The sequence below is a fragment of the Semicossyphus pulcher genome, unplaced genomic scaffold (genome assembly GCF_022749685.1).
Source record: "Semicossyphus pulcher isolate SPU_LCO1_2020_fin unplaced genomic scaffold, fSemPul1.0.p SCAF_13, whole genome shotgun sequence".
NCBI classification, from domain to species: Eukaryota; Metazoa; Chordata; class Actinopteri; order Labriformes; family Labridae; genus Semicossyphus; species Semicossyphus pulcher.
The window spans coordinates 25,810,685-25,833,403 of NW_027211637.1; the positions used below are offsets into that span (position 1 = coordinate 25,810,685).

General features: G+C 41.8%; 1 protein-coding gene across 2 annotated transcripts; it reads right to left on the reverse strand.

The window, feature by feature from the left end:
• kdm5bb (lysine demethylase 5Bb) lies at nt 1–20,847 on the reverse strand. Of its 2 annotated transcripts, XM_069659771.1 has the most exons (29): nt 20,527–20,847; nt 19,083–19,160; nt 18,491–18,613; nt 17,702–17,872; nt 17,144–17,200; nt 16,130–16,285; nt 15,929–16,022; nt 14,656–14,774; nt 13,903–13,956; nt 13,467–13,625; nt 13,214–13,333; nt 12,963–13,121; nt 12,106–12,287; nt 11,841–12,003; nt 11,597–11,716; nt 11,312–11,506; nt 10,797–10,978; nt 10,495–10,619; nt 9,247–9,397; nt 8,989–9,103; nt 6,433–6,788; nt 5,035–5,173; nt 4,768–4,947; nt 4,013–4,174; nt 3,416–3,901; nt 3,240–3,324; nt 2,934–3,142; nt 2,577–2,843; nt 1–1,439 (listed from the first exon to the last, which is right to left on the reverse strand). In XM_069659771.1, the coding sequence occupies exons 1-29, from the start codon at nt 20,677–20,679 to the stop codon at nt 1,302–1,304; spliced, it is 4,698 nt and encodes a 1,565-aa protein (XP_069515872.1). In that variant the 5' UTR covers nt 20,680–20,847; the 3' UTR covers nt 1–1,301. The 2 variants fall into 2 exon arrangements, with proteins under 2 accessions (XP_069515872.1, XP_069515873.1); XM_069659772.1 differs by lacking the exon at nt 17,144–17,200.
• Between the last annotated feature and the right edge of the window lie 1,872 nt (nt 20,848–22,719).

The window sequence follows — 22,719 nt, forward strand, 5'->3', positions numbered from 1 at the left end:
CAGACCCGCCTTGGATGCTTTATCCTTCTACATGAATGATCCCTCGTGGTAGGACCTGCTGTCATTAAACTCCTCATGATCCTTACATTCACTTTTAAAAAGCAAGACAGCGCTTTACTGTGCAACCTGAAGCATTCAAGCCGCCTGAAGTCTTTGAAGGACATCTGCTGGTTTCTTTCCTCCTCTATGACAAGAAACTGAATATCTTCCGGGCGTGGACGAAGCAAGACTTTTAAGGACGCCATCTTAGGCTCGGGAAACTCTGATCCAATGTCTCTCCATTATTAACATTTTATAGACCGAAAAACAAATGAATATAGAAAATAATCAACAAGGAAAACAAGCATTAGTTGCAGCCTCCTTTATGCTCACATCCATGAGCTAAACTAAACCCTGCATGTTCCCTTGACGTCTGGTGGTTTCTCTCGACGACGTTCGAGTGAAAGGACGAGACTTCTCCATAGAACAAAAGGGCTTTTATTCCACAATATAAACTTGTAACATCTTCAGCTAACCCCAGATCCGTCTCTCAGTAACTCTCTGCTGGGTCACACTCCGTGGCGTCACATGTCAGCAGCGTCTCTGTCGGTGCTACATCGCCCCTCCACAGCTGTAATCCATCCACCTGTGTAGCTTTCTGTACATGACACCATCATCTCTACAGCACCAACACAACTCAGCGGAGATCAAGCCATTTAAGTCAATTCAGACAAAAATTATTGCTCAGATAAATAAACCTATTCTACAAAAAAAAAACAGGAATAATTATATTATTAAGATGCATGTACTAAACACTGGATCTCAAAGAAAGAATTGTAATAGTCATTTTTTGGGGGGAAAGTGTATGAAAACCTTGACTTGTGTCCCGTTAGCTCTGGTTGAACATGCAAGGAGATTCCAGAGACGATAATATTAACCCTCGATTAACCCTCGTTACCGGGTGTGTCGTGTTGTAAGACTCCTTTGCGTCGATGTAATGGAATCCCATGCAGCACACTTCACATCCTGTGTTTTTTTTTTCATTTAGACAACCACAAACATTTCATAAGAAGAAAGAAATATATATAATATATATATGTAAAAATACAAAAAAATAACTAAACATTATAGTTCTGGACAACAAGTCAAAGAGGAGATAGCACCGTTGTTACAAAAGGGTCGTACAGACAGGACGGGACGGGGACGGGGACGGGGGGTAACAGGATCAGTGACACATCCAGACTGGTGGCTCGAATAAACGGACTGACGACAGGAAAAAACTCTTCAGCCGTCCTTCAGGAAACAAAAAAAAAACGTTCTCTTCATTTTCTCATGTGTCCATCGTTCAGCGTACACCTGACACAAATGTAGTCCTCCTTCTCTGCCATCTCGGGCGTGACCCCCACGCAGACTTGGTGGAACCACTGGTTACAGCTGCCGTCACACTGGACCCAATCCACCTGCAGGCAAACACACACACACACACAAGATGTTTTCACCAAGAGGATTCAACCCTGACAAACAAGCTGTAATCACAACACTGACATTTTAATACTTTATACGTTTATATGGTGAAGTTTTTCTGCAGACAGTTGCTTATTTACACATCCAGCGATTACAAAGCTACATTACTGTTTAATTGGGGTCTCTCAGTCTCTCCCAGTTTTGGTCTCCAACAACTGACCCTTTGCGAAGCCCCTCCCTTGAAAGGCTACTGTCCATTCCTACGTTAGCAACTGTTACTAGATGGGGGAGGCCTGTGAAACTTTCAGAACAAGGAGAAATGCTGAGAAGGTGTGCATATGGAATCTGATACCCTCAAAGTTTAGAAGGGGGTGACGTATTTGTTGCTTTTCCCGAAGCCAAAAACTGGAGAGGAGAGATGTCGGACGTGGATTATAAATTGTGGAAGACAGTAAACTGGTCTCTGCTTGCAATTCCGTTTGGCCTTCGCTACCACCACCGATGATATCGGCCTTTATTTTACCACTGCATGGTTTGTGCCATTGTTGTAGCAAACTTGTACAGGGTTTTGTTGGACTTTCCTGTTGTGCCTTTAGCCCGCAACATGCGAGCAATATCTTGACGCGCTTTAAACAATATGAAAAAGTGGAATAATTTAGTTTAGCTAGCAACAGGCTTAAACACATTAGATAATTAAAGTTATAGGGAGTCATAACTAAATATTAGCTCAAAATAAAACAATATATCAACTTACCCTGCTGTGCAAGAACATCGTTTGAATTGTCAAGACTATTTTTCCAGAAATTTGCTATTATTTCCTTCGGAGCATCTCTCACTGTTATAGTTGAAAACGGCATAATATTAACATGCCAGTGTGAAAGCTTGACAAACATAGCAAAAGTAACCAAAGAGGGCAGGACGTAGTTAAGGGTCAGTTCCTGAGGGAAATATCTGTCTCTTTAGCTGCTAGATGCTGCACTATGTTCAGTCACATCATCATTATTGGTGTTTAAATCCAATTAAATTTGTAACATCATATTTGATCATGGCTCCCTGAAGTTGTGGGTTTAAAGGCCTCTGCAGAAAAATGGTATTTTGTGTTTTTCAGGAGGTTATATAGACGTTTTTCTTACCTCATCTCCCTCTGGCAGCTGACACGTCTCTGCCGGACACACAGCCATCTCCTCATCAGAGTCATCAGACTGCGAGAAGTCAGAGCGCGGCGAGGACGAGGTCGAGGTCAGCCTGTGCTGCAGGTTCTTTTTATTCATCTTCTGTCTCTTGTGAGAGTGCTTTTTGACCTTCTCCCTGTGCTCTGCGTCTGATCCTTCCCTCTCCATGTGCCGCTTTGCTTTCTTTTCTGAGCCGATCGCAGATTCCCTCGCACTGCTGACGCCATCCTGAAAATAGAAACAACACAAATTAAAGCTGGTATTAAAGCAGTTTGGAGGAGAGCTTCAATTAGTTCATTCTTTGCGACAAGTTTGTACCTGGTTGAGTGGCAGATTTTTTCCCTGAGAGTTGAACTGCATGTGTTGGTCACAGTCCGTGGACTCGTCCTGTGGTGGCGACATGCATCTGTTTGTGTGCTGGCTGCTGGCTCTGTGTAGTAAAACGTGGTAGAGGCTCTGGACCTCTGGCAGAGAGACCTGCAGGAGGAGCCCGTCCACCATCAGCTCCTCCAGATCCCGACTCAAGCCTGTCGCATAGAAAAACACCCAGAACATGAATAAAAAAATCATGAAGCATGTTTACAATCTTCCTTGTCAGATAGTCTCAATTTAAGAGACACTGACCCTGCAGCGGGATGCATCTCTGCTCGGTGTAGAAGACGGTCTGAGCATGGCTTGTCCTATTCCACTCTGGAGTCAAACATGGAGCCTGTATGAAAAACATCAAATCTCAAACTTAAAATCTGCAAATAATTTCAAATAACTGTGACAAAAAGTGCCAAAAGGAGAAGAAGGATGACCTGAGAGTTGTTGTGGGTGTCATGGCTAGCTGATGCCCAGCGAGTTAAAGTGGGAGGAGTTCCTGGTCTCTCTTCCAGTTCTGGAAAGTCACAGGACTGCGAGCTCTGCTGTGATTGGTGCTGCCAGTTAACTGTCCTCTCTACCAGATAGTGCAGAGCGTCGCCCTCCGGCAGCCGCACGCCCAACCGCCGCAGAGACGTGAGCAGTGAGAGGGCTTTGTTCAAGGGCGGCTTTTCTGATCGCTGGCACTGCGGACAGAGCCACGGCTGTGTTTCGCAGGAGTCTGACGGGTCTCTGACACACACGCTGTGAAAGGCGTCCCTGCAGAGTTCACACTGTAGCATCGCACCCATGGGCGCCTTCTGACAGACACACACCTTCAGGTCCATGCAGTCTGCTGTGGGAAGGAGCTTTGACTCATTTGCTGCCCTGAGATTAGAGAAAGCCTCCATCTCCCTCGCCCGCAGCTCCTCCAGAGTTGCCATCTGGTGAAAAAACAGACAGTATGAGTCAGAACAGCTCTTGATAATGAGAGCTCATAAGTGCCCAGTGCTTTTATGCATTTATCTTTGTAGGCTTAGAATAAACACACTCACTGCAGAGGTAGAATCCTTCGTCTCTGAGAGCGCTTTTTCCACATCGCTGAGAGTGTTGAGCCGTGGCGTTTTCTTTTTGTTACTCTTAGGCGATTCTTTTCCTTTCTTCGCCTTCCTCTTTGGAGAACCCACATTTCCAACTTCACATCTTGGACACAGGACCTGTGTTGAACAAAACAACACGCAGGCTTTTGCATAAGCAGGTCCAGAAAAGGCCACCTCCTCTTTTTTCTTGTTTGCTATCTTTACACGCCAAGTCTATTTTTTACCAGAGCAGCTCACTTCTCTGAGGCCTGTGCAGGAACATATGGTATAAAAGCTTTACATCTTTACAGCAAAGGAGGAAGGAGCAGATTCACCTTCTCATCCAGCCATCAGAAAGTCAGCATTTACAACACCCTACACTCTTTATTAGCCATCATTATACCTATGATTCTTACTGACTGACCAGTGACAAAGCAAAGCTATATTTCACGTTTGCAGTTCGTGAGAGAAAGAAGATTAAAAGCAGGAGAGGGAAGGAGGGAGACAGTCTCCAAACCTCCAGCTCGCTCTGATGATAGAAACTACTGAAAAAATACTTATGTTGTTAGAAGGAACAAGTAAGAAACTGTGATCTAATTGTGGATAATAAATACTAAATGTTATGTTAAGGTATGAAAACAGCTCATTCACATTTCAAATAAGTGATCACGAAAGCAGTCATAATGGAATGACCTCGTGGGTTACATTTTGCATCCTCTGTGGGATTTTACCTCCAGTAAGGTCAGGGTGGAGTCCTTCTGAAGGAAAGTAGCAGCAGCAGATTCTTTCCATTCTTGCACTTCCACCATTAAAGACTCGAGCCTGTCTAAAGGCTCCAGGTGGACTTGGATGGCTTGTCCTCGCAGCACCATGTCAGAGAGGCTGTCAATCATCAGGATGCAGCCACTAGCCTGAAAAAAGTATTTAGTTATATCAGTATAACAATCCAACATGAACCCACTCAGAGAATAAGTCACAAGCTGTCATTGTGTCCTCACCTGAAGCTCCTCGGCTTCCTGGAGCCACTCTCGAGCCTTTCTGATGGAGTCTTTCAGGAGGAGACAGTTGGGGAGGTAAGCGGGGATGCCGGAAGCCTTCTCAGCAGCAGCACTAAGAGTCTCTATGGAGTGTGGAGGTCTGTGTTGGGCAAGAAAACACAAATGATACACTGTTGGTATTAAACTAACACAATATCTGCATCACAAACAAAAAGTGTCATGGCGTCTGCTTCGGACATCTTCACAGGAAGTTCCTTTTTTTAAACCTTTCAAAATGTGCTGCACACACTTTTTTGTGATAAACAGCAGAAATATTATAAACCAAGAGTCTTAATATGGAGAACATCAGTGGCAAAACATTAGAAAATAAAACTATAAACAATATTTTTAGTGCTGTGAAACCCAAACTTTAAATCTGCAGTAAACTGAGCATGATGACAGAACATAATGTGTTTAAAAACCTAGACATTATAAAATAAGCCCCGAGTTTAAATTAGTTTTCTTCTGAAAATCCAGAGAACAGATGCACATTCCTGACAGCCATGCTATTAAAGCCTTTCTAGAAGCACTTATGACCGTTAATACTGATCAGCACTGAGAACCAATGGAATGAGGTCAGAACTAAGATTAATGCTCACTTTTTGTTGATCTTGTTGAATATTCTAGCAGCAGCATTTTGCACTAGCTGTAATTAAAATGAAGCAAAATCAGGAGCACTGACGTAGTGTTACATTAATCATTACAATCAGTGCTGAAACCTGGACAAAAAGTTTCAGCTAGCATACAAAATAACATCTGAGAAGTAACTTGTTTTTGGTCCTTCTGTGTCTTGTTGTAGTTGTTTTTGGATGTTGTTCCACCCACTTGCTCAGACCCTTACATCCGTGGTTCTCAACTGGTGGGTCGGGACCCAAAAGTGGGTCACAGAGCTGTTTTTAAGTGGACGTGTGCTTGGAAAAAAGGAGTTGCGGAAAAAGTCAATGCTGCGCTTTTATTTTGAAGGACATGAGTTTCCTTTGACTTGCGTGCAGTAGTAGTGTAGTTTAGTTATAGTCCATGTATTCACTGATTGGGTAATCCAGGCTACAGTTACATTCTTGAAACTTGATGAGCAGACAGAAGTTGCGTTTATGTTGCAGTTTTTAGCATATTTCTGCAGAGGGAATATTTTCCTCTTATGCACTGCCACCATGTTGGTGACTATTATACTTTTCTCTTTTGTGATGTTTTGTTTTGTCTCAGGTCCAAACTGCACCATTTTTCATTAAATAAATTTCAGTGGCTGAAAAAATCTTTTGGTCGCAATTTGTCATTAAGGAGGCGGTGGTGGGTCCTGAGGCAAGACCAGTTGAGAACCACTGCCTTACATCATCATGAATAGGTCAGTGCTGCCCTCACCTGGCTTTAAGCAGGCTGCTCGCCTTGTCCTCCCAATGCTCGGACACAGTGAGCAGCTCCTGCAGGCGTGCCATGGCTTTCTCCACGGATGGATGAGGCGCCAGGCCGACTCCCTGGTCGATGAGCCTCCTCATGGTCTCCAGAGTCAGGGTAGCAGGCTGAGCGCTGGCCTGCTGCACCCCCTCCAGCCAGCGCGCCTGCTCCAGCCGCACTCTCAGGCAGGGCAGCTCTGGAAGCTCCACGTCGAAGTCGAAGCTGACGTCCAAAAGGCCGTGGATCTCAGCCACGCTGGGGACCTCATCTGCCAGGACCTTCTCACTGTGCTGCTGGAAGTCTTCGATGCGATTCAAGAGTTCCTAATGAAATACATAGGCAGTCAAAACAGACTCTTTTACACACCTGATAACTTCAAAGTCACATAATATATTATTCCACAGAAAACTATGATGTTGTCTAAAGTACAACAGACTCTACTGACTTAATTGCAGACCAATAACAGACAAGTTTTATGTGTTAAAATTATTCCTTTTTTTAAGTGATGAGTGTCACAATCCAGACTGTCCTTGTTCTGTTTAAAAATGTAACCTTAAGTTTATCTAAAGGTATTACTAGGCTTCAGCAGTCAGATCTTGCTTAAAAACCATGAACATCTCAAGTCAGTGTTTTTAGTAAGAAATTCTGCTGGTTGTGAATCAGTCCCTTAGCCTCACTTTAACCTTTAATCTGCCGACACTGTGTATTTTAAGAACCTGGCCAAATTTGTGCTAGCTCAGCTGTCACTCGACGTTTGGTTTTAGGTTGTCACCGCGGCTCAGTAATTGCTGGAACAACCAATGACGGCTCTCGGATGACTGGATTTCTGGCATTCCAAAATCCTTGTCGTCTGTCTTGCAGTTTTAACAGCTCCACAGTTTGACTTCCCTCATGGCTGCTGTCAAGACGTCTCTTCTCAACTGTCGTTAACTTACAATTTTCTGGCTCGACCTGTAGTCTTGACTGAGATGTCTGAGATATAAAACTGAACTTTGCAACTCAAAGAAAGAAAATTAGTTACTGAACTGCACTGACTAACTGCATTTTCTTTCAACGTTCCTTATGTGTCCCATAAAAGGAGTGGTGAGGAAGCAGTCTGTTTTTATGTCCCTAAACTGTAGAACTCACTGCATCTGTATACAAGACCAGCAAGCTCTCCGTTTTTAAAAAGACCCGTCTTTCAAATCTGGCTTTTAGGTTGAGTCATGTATTGTTCTCATTTTTTCTTCCTGGTGTTTATCATTTTATTTGAATTTGCATTTTTATTATTGATTAAACTAAAAATCTTATACCTTTGCTAAGTCCCGCCCCCCTTGGTTACTGTTGCTACCCTTTTCTTTTGCACCGGCATGTAAATATTATGCCGTTTTCAACTATAACAGTGAGAGTTTTCTGGAAAAATAGTTCCCAAATATCAGAGAGAAGCAGACCGACAGTAGAAAGGACTACAACACTGATATGAAAGCTACACCCACAATTTAATTTGTCAGTGGAGTGTCGAGAAAGAGGAGGACATAAAAATCGAGGCAAAAGCTCACCGGTCACAATGCAAGCGTCAGGCAGCCCACGCCTTGACAATTCATGTTAAAGACAGTCATATACAGGGACAACAATGTTCTTGCACAGCAGGGTAAGTCAATATATTGTTTTATTTTAAGCTAATGTTTAGTTGACTCCCTATAACTTTCATTATCTAATATGTTTTAGCCCATTGCTAACAAAACTGAATGATCCAACGTTTTGTTTAAAGCGTGTCAGGATTTTGCTCGCATGTCATGGGCTTGATCCATACACTGGATCTCCTCAAGGCCCAACAGGAAAGCCAGACAAAATCCTGAACAAGTTTGCCACAACAATGGCACAACCCAAAGGGTGGTAAAATAAAGGCTGTGCCGATATCGTCGGTGGTGGTAGTGAACAGCAGAGAGGATCCCATGTTGAGACCAGTTTACTGTCTTTTTTAACTTTTAATCCATGTCCGACATCTCTCCTCTCCAGTTTTTGGCTTGGAAAAGCAAAAAATATGACATGCCCTTCTTAACTTTGAGGATATTTGATTTCATATGCACAGTTTCGGCATTTCTCCTTCTGAGAAAGTTCTGAAGTTCTGAAAGCTTCACAGGCCTCCTGCGCCTAGTTACGGTTGCTAACGTAGGATTGGACAATGGCCGTTCAAGGGAGGGGCTTAGCGAAGGGTTGATTGGATTTAAAAAACTGTTATTGTTTTATTTTTTGAAATAAAGTTGAGTTTAGTTAAGCAGAACAGACACCACATTGTTTGCATCCTTAAGTCACCCGCAGCTCTATATTTTCCCATTTCTTCTTTTTACTTCACGTTTTTAGTTCAAGTTTACTGAGAAACGCTGCTTTTGCTATTTTTGTCTACACTGATGAAGCAGCTGCCTTGTTAGCGTAATCATGTTGTCTCCACGTTGTGGACGCTCGATTTTTCAAGTACAGTGCGATGTGATGATTGCTGATTTTTCTGCGGTAAAGAACACTTAAAGGGTTTCCACAGCTTACCTTCAACAGGGGGGCTTGAGGGAGACTGCAGGAGAGGTTATACAGCTGCCTCACAAATGAGCGCAGCTCCTCCACAGTCAGCTGGCTGCATGATTTCCCATTTCCACACCGATACCTGAGGGAGAACGTCCGATGAATTAAAGAAGTGAACCCCATTAAGGTACTAATAAGATTTCCTGACTTGAGGAAACACGTAGGGAAATGTGAAGACAGCTAATCTATAAACCCATCAGATGTAGTAGAGTGTATTAATCCTACCTGGTCTGCCTCTTTCCATTTAATAGCTGCTGCGCCACAGAGGAGCACTTCTCCGCATCCTGTGTAACCAGACGAAGACGACGCAGCAGGTCGTTGTCGGGAAACAGCTTGGACTCTGACTCCGCAAGAAGGGAGCGAAACACGGGCAGACCTGACGAGAGAATATCTGATTAATCACAGTCTGACACATAAGAATAAATTCACAGTTTAAACAACCTGCTTCCACCTGTGATGGTATTGTTCTGTAACATTTACTGAACAGCTACACACATGGTTCAGCACAGTCAATGTGCTTATAACTTAAATCACTGACAAATACTAATGCAAGTCAGCCCTTGTTGTTGTTAAACTCAGTTAAGTTTTGGTCTCAACAGTGTTTAAATGTCAGATTGAAAAAGTGCTGATAGTTAAGTTTTACTGTTCAGAGGAGCTCCGACGAGAAGAAGATGAAAACTAGTCAATCAGAAGAAAAGGTAGAGCTGACAAATTTGTTCACTCAAAACTAAACAGTACAGGTGAGAAATATAAACCTCTATTCATTCCTCAGTTTGAAAATCCTTCCATCCTTTCTTAGTCTCTTCTCGTCTTAGTCCCTCCTACGTGAGATGGGAGCGGAGGAGGCGAGGAAGAAACACAAAGAGAGGAATCGAGGCACTGACATTTAACAGAATGTGACATCTGTGCTTCGGAGCCGTCTTTAAAAACAACATCAATTAAATATGATGCATGGCACAGGTTCAACGTCTGTCTTACGTCTTTTCCTAGTGTACTGCTGTATTTCATGATCTCTGTTAGATGAGCATAACAGCGTTCAGGAAAACGTATACATTTACTATTCAATGCAAAAACACGGCACGAACATCCATCCATCCATTATCTATATCGCTTATCCTGTTCAGGGTCGCGGGGGGCTGGAGCCTATCCCAGCTGCCATTGGGGGAAGGCGGAGTACACCCTGGACTGGTCGCCAGTCAATCACAGGGCCGACACATAGAGACAGACAACCTTTCGCACTCACACCCACACCTATGGGCAATTTAGAGTCACCAATTAACCTTACAAGCATGTCTTTGGACTGTGGGAGGAAAATTGAAACAATTCTGCAAAATGTTGAAAGTTGAAAACAGAAGTTGAAAAATAGCTGCATGCTTTGGGAAAATATGTTGTTTTTGTAGTAACAGAGTTTGTAAGCAGGAAGTATTTAATATGGCTCTATGGTTTGTTTTCTTATCTGCTCTTGCTGCTTACCTTTCTTCTTTTCCAGTTTAGCCTCTAACGTCTCTGAAACAAGTGCGGCCCAATCATCGTACAGCTCAGCTCGCTGCTTCACAGCGCTCATCATGGGGAACAGGTCGTCCAGTGTGTATGTGTAACTGCAGGAAAGATCACAACACTAAATGTAGGAACAAATAAAAGGCACAAAAATATAATTCAGGAGGTTCAGAAATGTTTAGAACTGAATACACAATACACACTTAATCACTGACAGACAGTATTCATGTGTACACAACCTGTTAACATGCCTTTGAATCTGCTCCAGAGGGACTTACTTCAGTGTGTAGTTGGTGACGGGGCAGGAGCAGAGGTCGCTAATGTGGTGCAGACAGACGAGTACTCCTGGGCTGCAGTGGCACGTGACAGCAGACAGGTAGCAGGTGGTCCTGCACTTGGTACACTGCCGCTCATCATCCTGGAGGTGATCATATTTAGCCTCTTTTGAAAGGAACACGCCCTGAAGGTGTGGGACAACAATTTACATGTTAGAGGCATATCCAAGAAGAGAACACAATGAGCTTGTTCTGTGTACACTGTGTTTAACATGCAAATGTTGGAGATAAAGCCGAACACCTTGCACTGCTAGCTACAAACAAAACACTATGACAAACTAATGTATGAATTTACACACTGAGAAGAACTTTAATATGCAGAAAGGTGATTGTGCTCAAATATACACTTTGTATTTTTGCTAGATGGAAGAAAAGATCAAGTGAAGAAAAAACAAACTTTAAAAAAATCTATATAATACACAGATTCTGTATTGACCGGATAAAAACATCCATCCTACCATTTTCTTTACTTTCTCCCTCAGTTTCTGCTCCTCTCGGATCATGGCCACCATGTCCTTGTGGACAGCCGATGCCAGGACCACATCGAGTGTGTCTGCTTTGGAGGCCATGTTGCACACCATCTCATCGTGGGAGAACACATTGTACCGGTGCAGCAAACGATAGTGGTCCACACACTGCCTGCCCAGAGGCATCTGGAGTTACAGAGAGGAAAGAAAACTGCTTTAAGGACAGTTCATGTGTTGAATCCATAAAAAAAGTACTGAACATATGGTGAGACATACCCAGTCCACAGTGCAGAAGTTGACTGCCTCAGCGAAGTTGAAGCCCTGATTGAAGCCGCTGTGGTAGGCTCTCGGAAACGTGATGACAAACTCACCAGCACACTGGTTTGTTCTGTAAATCTGAGAGATAAAAACATGATTTATGTTCTTATCAGAGAGACCATCTGTTTGTGAAAATATCAGCCGTGCATTACTGCAGATAGTCAACATCAGCACATGTGAAAAAAGCTACAAATAAACATACTGGGACTCCGTGGGCCATCAGGGTGTTGGGGTTCATGATAGTGACCAGCTGGTGCAGCAGGTCAGGCTGAGACTCAAACAGCTCCGGAGCGAGTTTCCTCATCACCTCCTCCAGCTGTTCTGCTGCAAAACCAGGAGCTCCGTACCAGGTTTTGGGCTCCCCCCTTGTAGTGAAGAAGACAAACATAAGATTTAGGAAATTAAACAAGTATAACAAGGTCTGGATCTGATGTCAACCATCACATCACTTTTTTTTTCTTAAGTACCAGTGCAGGTAGTTGATGGAGTAGCTCCAGTGATCCTCTATGTGCCAGCAGAAAGAAGAGAAGCACATGCCAACATAAAGCCACGGCAGCGTCATCCCACAGATGTCAGCTGTCACATGAGTCAGCACAGAGGGGTTCATCATCGCCAAGTTGTTCAGGTTCCAGCCACACTTGAGGTATTTCTGATAGACACAGAGCATAGATAGAATCATTTTTATTACATGTGGACATGTACGTCTACAGTACGTGTCTAAAGTTAAAGGAGCAATTCGCCCCTGTAAAAAGCCACTGTCAGTCAAAGCTGGTGTTCTCTGTAATTGATAGTATTTGAAATTGGTGCCATAGCTGTGGAGAAAGTTTGTGGTTTCGCCCATTCTACATTCCAACAACACCCAGCGTGCATTGTGCCCCTCCCTCTGAAATGAACGGCCAAGCGAGAGACGCTGGAGTGAAATACTAACGTTTCGCTGAAGGCAGTGGCTCAGAGCGGTACAGAATCCAAAATACGACGAGAATATACCAGTGGATCGTCTAAAAAATCTTCAGGTCCGCAGTCCACATTTCAAACCTGATGATTTTGAACGAGACATCGGAGGCGGGCGTCCTAAATTGAGGAAGTGTAGCTTAGCGAGCTCCCTGGCCTCCGCCACATGACGCATTTTACGTAGTCTGGCGGAGGTTTTCCAGGGCCCATTGGAGAAGCGGATAGCGTCCTCCAAAGTGAAATTGCTTTTTTTTCCCCTACCCTAATGGCATTAGCTCTGCACAAGAGCATGATAGGACTGAGGTAGAAAATCGGCAAACTGGCCCTTTAAATGAGGAATGAGTGAATCTTTGGGGGTTGTGTGATGCTGTACCTCATCAGCTGGTGAAACCTTGAATTTCCCATTCGGAATAGGAAATCCGCTCCCAAACTCCTTTGAGGCAATATCAGCTCCGTATTCTACAGTAACGTCCTCTTCGATGGCTCCAACCAAACGCCAGAACTCTTTCTCCACCAGCTCTGTGGGTACCATCTGTAACGAATAAGAAGAAGACATAAGGTCAAATCTGAAATACTCACAGCAGAGGAGACTGACAGACAGATTTTGAAAAGCGCTCCACTTACATGAACAGGCATGTTGAAGTAATCAGATTTGAAGGCATCAGCCATTTGTCCAAAAGCACGCAGGGAATAGTCTCTGTACGCTTGTTCAAAGCCGAACGCCTCGTGAGGTTTGTTGCATTCCTAAGGGGAAGATAAAAAACATTTGTGAGTAGCAGACAGACTTGTTGTTCTCGTTGTTTGGATAACTTGCAGAGCTCATTATTCAAGAGCCAATTTGCATCAGATTAAAAAGACACTGCAGTTTATTTCTCACCTGAGCCAGACACTTGGGGCACCTCCAGTCTCCTTTGGGGACGTCGTGCAGAGGAGGGATCAGGCAGAAGGTGTGGTAGCTGTCGTCACAGCCGTCACACAGCAACAGCCGGTCTTCTTCTCCCCCACTGCCACACACCAGACACACGACCAGATCCACCTGAGGACAAAGGGAGGAGTCTGTTACGATTCTCTTTAAGAGTGACTGACAAAGCATCAAAGTAACAGAGTATCTAAAAGACATTCTTCCATATAGATTCTTTTCAAACTGGACCTCTTATGGAAGTGAAAGTGAAACATATTCTTGCACATGTTGTCTAATTAAAGGCCTCATTTACACTGTACAGCCCATTTACACAGCGAAACAGACCAGATGAGATTTAATACACTTTCATTTAAACTTTGCCACATATGAGCACCTGGGCTGGACATATTACCTGGTATGTGATTGGATCTGTAGAAATCACTGGAGCCGTTGTTTTTCCTTGTTGCTTTAATGAGACAGAAGACAAACGGCTAATTTCAGTGTAATTTGGTTTTTGCAGCAACTTTAGCTGCCGGTTTTCACAAGAATGGAGGACTCACATCAGGGATGAAGAAATCAGACTATAGTAACCTATTTCTCATGGTCATCGTTACACTAAGGTTGAAGTGAAGATAACACAGGCCTCTAGCAGAGAAAGCCGCCTACATTTGGCTAGAATGTATCACAAACCACTTCCTGAGGTGGTTTCAACACTGAGTTTTCACTCTCTGTCTTGAATGCGTCTTTCATGCTTTTACATTTATTTTAAGGTCAAACAGCAATCCAATCCATGCAAGACGCATTAAGTGAAGGGTCTAATTGTTCTTATTTACTTCTTTTTAAAAAAAATTGTTTTGCAATCACATGTACTTATAAGTCAAGTTAATCTCATGTTCTCTGTGCGTTGTATGGGTATAATTGTGGAGTCCAGGAACACTCGAAAAACTGCTGAAGCAAAAGCTACGAGGTCCCACTAAACCAGTTTCAATGAAATAAGGACATACAAGATATTATTTTTTACAGGGTTTAATGTTAAATGATTAATGCTGAGCTTGTACTTATGATGACGCATTAAGTAGACTAGCCTATTAATTTTTGATCAGGCACTTGTTTGACATACAGCCACATCTCATCCAAAGAGGAGAAAATAGACGTTTCTACTCACCGGACTCAGAAGGACAGGAGGGATGAATTTCTTGTACCGTGACTTTGTTTTCTCAGCTTCAATTACTGGTTCTTTAATTTCTACTGGTTCCTGTTTCACCAGGATGGGAATCTCTTTTTCTACAAGACAGCAGGAAACATTATTAAGATCATTGCAAAACATAGCACTTCTGCTATACATGCATTTGACATTAAGCGTTACAAAGACATTTAAAAGCTAGTTTATAACATATTATACATTTGTTATAAGCTGCTTTGAGGATATTTTGAAATGTTAAATAATGTGTCGTATTTGTTGACAATAAAATTAAGCCTATGAAGCCATATTTTATATTCTAACAACAGCATACTGTTAATAATGTCATTCAGTATGTATTTATACACCAGCCTCCACTTACATTAAAGGGGACCTATTATGCTCATGTCCACCTCGACATTGTTATTCTGGGACTCTTCTAGATTAGCCTTTTGTGATTCACAGTTTAAAAAATCCAATATGTTTTCGTTTACAGTCCCTCCTTAACCGACCCTTATCTCTGCTTATAACAATATTAAAGTCTTTTCAGACGGGGGGCAACTGACACGACTTGTCATTCATTTTCAATGACAGGCGAGCGGGCAGGTAGGGAGGAGGGGCCATCTGACAGGCGGAGCGACAAGCGGGCGCAATCCCATGATTGGGACTCGTACTCGTCTCACGCACACGTCCGCCCGCTGCCAGAGTTAAAAGTTCTTTAACTCTGCGCCGTAGTAACCACAAAAATCACAATGGATGAGAGACTGATCCTGCTGTATGTGAGTTCTCTGAGACATGTAACCATTTTGTAAACAGTTACAAGGAACATGAACAGTAACCTAACATGTAACGTTAGTTTTAACTTAAGCCAGGCTATACGTTACGTTAGTTGGTAACGGCTAAGTTACAACTATGCTAATTTAGCTAGTTGTTATAGCATATAGAGAAAATACAGTTGTACAGGCAGGGATACAGTAGTGCACAGAAGGCGTTTCCATGGTTACCACATGTAGAGCGCCTGGCGTTTACTCGCGGAGCGCTTGTGTGTCTGTCTGTTCACATAAGGAGCACAGTGACACCCCCAGATCTAAGCGGGTACGTGTCTCCCCCATGTCCCCCGTCTGAAAAGACCTTTATAGAGTGTTATAGATCATGTCAAAAGGTCAAATCAGGAGAAAGGGTTAAAGTGGAGTTGCTGTAAATACTGTAAATGTCACTTGTATAACTATATTTTTCACTTTGGGATGTAGAGCCTGACCTGGTTCTTGCTTTGCAACAAAAGAGCCCATCCTCCGCCTCAGGTTAGGCTTGTTCTCACCGGGCTCACCTGGTTCAGTCTTCACACAGGCGGCCTACAGAAAGAGTGAGATGAGAAAGTGCAGGCAAAGAATGAAGTGTCTACTGCTGGTTTGAAGACAGTTTAGGTCAGGTGTTTGTGACACTCTTCAACAACACTCACCTCACACTTCATGCGCTTGGCTCTGCGAGCATTGGGACAGGGTTCGGGGGTCTGGGCGGGCTGCCTCTGAGCCTGGTCCTGCAGCTTGTGCTCCTTGGTGTCCACACTCTCCACGCTTTCTGCACTCTCCACTGGCTGGACTGGCTTCTGAACACACTGTAGAAGAGATTATGCTAATTAAAACCAAAGCTCGCTTGCTATTAAAGAAACGTGTGTGTGTGTGTGCCTAACTGGAAATACCTGTATGCTCAAAAGAAGTAATCACTAAGAAATCAATAGACTATGTGTCTGAAACAGGAAGTGTTAATGTTCAATAGGCTACATTTAAAAAGGGATCTCCTTATATGATTAAATTCATTACAAGCACTAATAATCATAAATAAGGACAATAGGTCACAAAATCTATTGGGAGCTACCAAACAAGGTTGAAGCACTGGGACATACTCTCTCTCTAAGACTGGGTTTGGTACAAACATAGTTTCCACAGCCAGAGGACAAAAGTGGCCGTAAGAAGGATGTGGTTAGTTGCAGTTGTCAACCCAAACAGGGAGCACAGAAATTGAGGAGCAACATGCCAATGAGAAGTCGGAGGACAGATTTGAGCTGTGAGAAGGGTGACAAGCAATATATATCGAATTTGCAGGAGTTGTGTGTGAGTTGATTGTTTATCAAATGACAGCAGCATTTGAGAAGGACAGAAGAAAAGAGAAAATCTGCAACAATATTTGAATTGTTGCTTCCTGTCACAAAATAAAGATTTGTATTTAAATTGATCCCAAGATACATGTACAAGTCAAAGAAGGTTAATGTATAGAGTTGAGGATCACTTGTTTGAGATGATCCTTTCATACTAAACTGGTTAATGACTGTCCTAAGAAGGGTTTAAATTTGCAACACCACATCTGCAGATATCACAATAAGAGGCTGAACATACAGCCTGCTGTCCAGCCACAGTTACGCATGCAATTTGTTAATTGTAAGGCCGAGTGGCTTCTGACCATGACACAAACATACCTTTTCAAGTTCAGGATCAGCCTCCAAACGCATCAGTTTGGAAGCTGCCTCTGGTGCCTGAGGCAAGAGAGAGCTTGGGTAATTAAACAATTTAGAGTGACCTGCCCAGGAGGTCACACAGTACCAATCCAACAACAGCGGATAAGCTCTCTTGCAACATGTTTTGGACGATTAGGGTGCAAAAGCATCCAAATTACATGGCAAGACACCAGATCAGATTAGTTAACTCCCCAAAAGAAACAGAAAAAACAGCAAAAAAAAGAAGCTCTAATCGAATACAACAGAAAACACAAATATAAGCTGCAGTCCAGCACATGACATGCATATCCTAATAATGCATTTGTTTCCATTTATCTTAACAGGTCTTAATGTAATCAATAATCCCTTTGGATCTTTGACAGGGTTTAAAGTGAAAACGTTTTTTTTTAATAATAAATGTGAAATTTTACTTAAATTAAACAAGTAGTAAAAAATGTATAGTAAAGCATTATTAGGGCTTTATTTACAGATGGACCACCCACGGTTTCACTGACATAATGATGCATGTGTCCAACTCACCAGCAGGTTAGCTCCGCTCTGAAACAGATTGTAGGGATAGAGCGTTTTCTCATAATGCCCTCGCAGGTGTGAGCCAACAGCTTTGCCAGGGGCGAATCCCATTTGTAGTGCAATCTTGGTCCATCGCCTGTCCTGACAGACAATGTCAAATCCACCCTCCTCTGCTACCAGCTGAAACGACAGGGAGTTTCGGTAATGGTGTGAGTTATTTTAATGCATTTTTAAAATATATCCATATCACTTCATGCAACAAAATCTGTTTCTAACATTTTGTCTGACCAAGCAACATTAATGAGAGTGGCATTATTAAGAAAAACCTTTCAATATGATGCACTCTAGTACAACACAACCACCCAATACAACCTAAATAACGATCATTAAGTAAAATAATTATATTTCTGACAAGAATTACAAAAATATAATCTTTGTAAAAGTAAATGGTAAATGGTAAATGGACTGTACTTATATAGCGCTTTTCTAGTCTTTGCGACCACTCAAAGCTGCTTTTACACTACATGTCACATTCACCCATTGACACACACATTTACACACTGATGGCAGAGGCTGCTACATAAAGTGAACAACTGTCAATCTGACCTTCCGATTGAAAGACGACCGACTCTACCACTGAGCCACTGTACCACTGAGCCACAGCCGCCCCAGCCCCAAAAGTAAAAGAATTCAAGGCAAAGCAGTTGTATTTGATCATATTAAACTGTATAGGTGTCCCTAATGAAGTGGCCATGGAGTGTATGTAAAATGTAGTGTGCAATGGAGTTCATTATTAACCTTATTTAGCTTATATAAATCCAAAATCTTCCTCTCCACATGAGGAATCTTCAGGGCACATCCCTGCAAATCCCAAAATTTGGCAATCTGGTCCAAGAAGTTGAGCTTGACTCTGGTCTGAGCCTGGGAAAACACATAATAAATGGTAACCGTCAGCTAAAAATAGATTTATTTAAAAGAAAATTAACTGAGAAAAGGAATTCAAGGCATTCAATGAAAACCGAGACAATCTCTAGGGAACACTAAACAGGGGACAGAATTAATCCAGACAGGCTGATCTGAATCCAAGAACACAGGGTGATGCATCCTTTTGTTTTAGCTAAACATCCAGCTTCCGTTTCATTGCTTTAAAATTTGGATTACACAACAATTATGCATTGCAATTAAAAGTATAAATTAGTTATTGATCTTTTGTTACATAACACTTTCACATTACACTGTTATTACTGTTCTTTGTTTTTCTCAGTGCAGCCTGCAGAGATACAGTAACATTAAAGAGGTAAGAATAAAGCAATTAAATGTACATTTTATTACATTACTCACACAGAAACATACATGTGGTCAATAATAACCACTGGTAAAATGCACTCACCTCCAGCTCATTGAGCCTCTGGATCCGAGGAACAAAGTGAAGTCTGTCAACATCACAAGCAAACGGAGGCTGCCAACCCTAAACAGCAACAAAAAAAGCACACGATAGCACATGAAGGCCAAGGTTGTTGGCAATTTTTATCGGTTTCATTTTTGGATAAATCCCATTATTGAGTCTATTTGTTGTTCAATTCATGATGGGCCCCTTGTGACATTGTTTTTCAAAGCATGGACACAAAATTGAGAAAATTCGAATTCTATATGCATAGTGCCTAAACCAAACTAAAAATAGGCAGATTAAAAGGTGTATGACTACATTTCACATATTTTAAACTAATTTTAGAGTCTCGTACAGCTGAAAAGGCGAAGGCCTCTGTGATCCCATATAATTTATACCTCACAACACTAATCAATATTTGTGTCAATATTTCACTTGGCCTTGTATTTGCAATGGCAATACCCAAAGAACCAAGTTCTTGTATTAAGTCAGTAGCCAACATCCCCCACTGGCACACAAAATGGCCAGATGGAAGACTCACTCACCAGCCCAGCTTACCACAAAGCCAACATGGAGGACAACACCCTACAACACAGGCTCACACATGAACAGTGGCTCATCTACAAGACACTTGTATTTTATTCACGTGCAACACAACTGCACTGCTGTAATATAACGGGTTAATACACCACTACAAAAGTCACAACTTGTGTTTTAACAATGATAGTGGACTTTGTGGTTAAATAATTCAATGTACTTCTTTTCCCATCATGGGGTAATTTCTCTGACATCCACCTTCAAGGAAATATTTATTTGACCCATGAAATAAAACATAAACTTCCTTAAATTACCATAACAAACTGCCAGTTGGCCGAAGAGTGATGGATCACAAGCACACTGGGTGACCCAACTGCATCATGATGCTCAACAAATAATCCATAATTAACGTCAGCTGCAAGGCTGTTAGGACATTTAAGGACAAATGGGAATAAAAAACTGTACCAACCACGTCTATATTATGACAATATCATAATTTTGTAGGCAGCAGAATGGCTTCCGCATAGCCACCTATATGTCAAAGCGTCAATTATGACAGGTTGGTTGGAAAGCTGTTAGCTAGCGTTAGCATGCTAGCTAGCTAAGTGGCTCAATGACCGGACCGTTGAGGCTTTGTTGACACACGGTGAAGCACGGCTGTCGTCCACTTTTAACACACTGACACACAACTATTATTGATAACGAGCTCAAACTGGACAAAACAACACAGCTACGAGGGAATATTCACAGAAGGCAGGTAGATAAGCTGTGGCAGCACAAAGAATGAACATAGCCGTGTATCCGCCATGTTGAACAGTCCCTTTAAATCCCAAGCGCTCGCTCCATCTAACCGCCGTCTCAACGGTTGAGCATCCGTGTAACGATTTTTAACGTCTTTTCTCGCACTCACCGGAGGCGGGCGGACTTTGCAAATGCCAGTTTTTTCGGCGATGGGACGGATCTTGTTGATGAAGGCAAACGGATCTTTGAATTCTTCCCAGCTGGGCTCGAAGACCGGGCACTCCGGAGGAGGCTTGAACTCGTCCGGCCGCGGCTGGCTCATCGTGTCGGACCGACCCGGCGGTGGTTGCTCGGACAGGAGAGGTCACTCACTTAACAAAAGTAAACGTGTTGTTTCCTGGGGTGTTTTTTTAATTTTAATTTTTTATTCCCGTTTGTTCACCGTCAGACTCGGCGGCAGTCAGTCGTCATCAACACGAGAGGAGGCAGCTTACACACATACAGCCCACAAACACACACTCACGCACACACATCCATGCACAGTGAGGAGAATGTTCCAAGGCAGTGAGCACGTCCGCTGAAAAAACTAGTCACCACTCAGCTCTTCTTAATGCGCTTGTGGTTTCTTGGTTTCCACAATATTTGGGTGACTTCTTAATATGCAGCTGCAGAGGCTCATGGGTTCATTTTTGTCAGTGTTGGAATGCTATAAATCTGTCGTTAATAGTTTTTTTTCCCCACTACCCATGTTATATAAAGACATAATTTGCTTAAATCTACTCATAGCCTCAAATTTAGATGAAACTATTTATTAAGCATTTTGATAACACATAACAGCATCTTTTAACTTTAAAAAAAAAAATATATCTTTGTTATCAGTTTGCTTATTACAATTTATTAAAAGCAAAATGTAGCCTGCAAAAGGTATTAAAAGTATTTGTTTGTCAGACTCTGAATGAAGTGAGTCAGTGTCTTATCATTGTATTACAAGATCATTATTTCTAATGCATCAGCATGTACTCAACAGTGATTAAACGCTATAGCTGGTATAACTGGAGCATATTTTAAATGCTGTATATATTTAAGGGTATAATTCCATTATAAAGCATAATATTTTATATAATCATAATAAAAAAACAACAACTTGTAGATATGGCTGTCAGACACATAGTGGGGAAAAAAGTACATTAGTAGTGTGTTGGAGTGGAGTGGAGTAGCCTATAAAGTTAAATGAGAATACACAAGTACGAGTATATAAAATTTTTACTTACTTGACCTAATGTACTTAGTTACATTCTACTACATACTGTAGCCAGAATCTACTATTTTAACTGATGAATTAATACCCCAAAAAAACAAAAAACCTTCTGTTTTTTAAATTTTGAATTGGGCTTGACTATGACTGTAATGAATTTCTGATCTTAGACCTTCACATTTTAAAGACATGGAGGATAACAAATGAAACGTTATAAGTTTAACTAAAACACAAAGTGTCCATATTTAAAACAGGAAAGGCGATAATGATGTCATGCCCCACAGGCTACATAAAATCCTGGAAAGATAAAGTGTAACGCTTCTTGACATTACTACTTGGTGCGTAAATATACAAACTGCATTTAGTAATGAAAAGCATTACAAATACTTACTTAACATCGTGATTTTGAGAAACAGGAAAACATTTCTCTTCTTTGTTGACTGTCTTATGTTTACACTATCGCGGATGAATCTGTTCAGGTGACACCTTCACGGCTACCGGGACTCATTGTTTAAATAACCAGTGTGTGAAGTTTGATTGGATGCTTCCATGAACGTTTTGTAACATCTGCTGCTGTATATGACCACAGGACATTGGTCAGCTAACTCGTAAACCACTTGTTTAACGTTATTTCATTATATTTGTTAAGTTTTATTAAGTTAAAGTACTTATAAAATACTTCTCTACAATAAAACTCCACTACATGTGAAAGTCATACATTCTGAAGTAAAAGTAGGCTAGAGAAGTTTTAGCAATAAAACTAATACAAAAATAAAAGTACTTGTAATGCAGTATGGCTTATGTCACTGTTATATTATTGATATTTATTGATGCATTATAATTTAAGCTCAATGTAGTAACTTTCAGAACAAATATTACAACGCTACTTAACTTAATTGAATTTTATGGTTGAAACTTTATTTATACTTAACAATGTTTGTAGTTTGATTTGGCGTACATATTTGACATATAGCAACAAACTACAACACTACTAATTAGGAAGTACTTGTTCGAGGCTGTGCTGTTTGTTCATGCAAAGTGAAAGTGTTATGGAGCCTATACCAGCTGTCATTGGGTGAGAGGCGGGGTACACACTGGACTGATAGC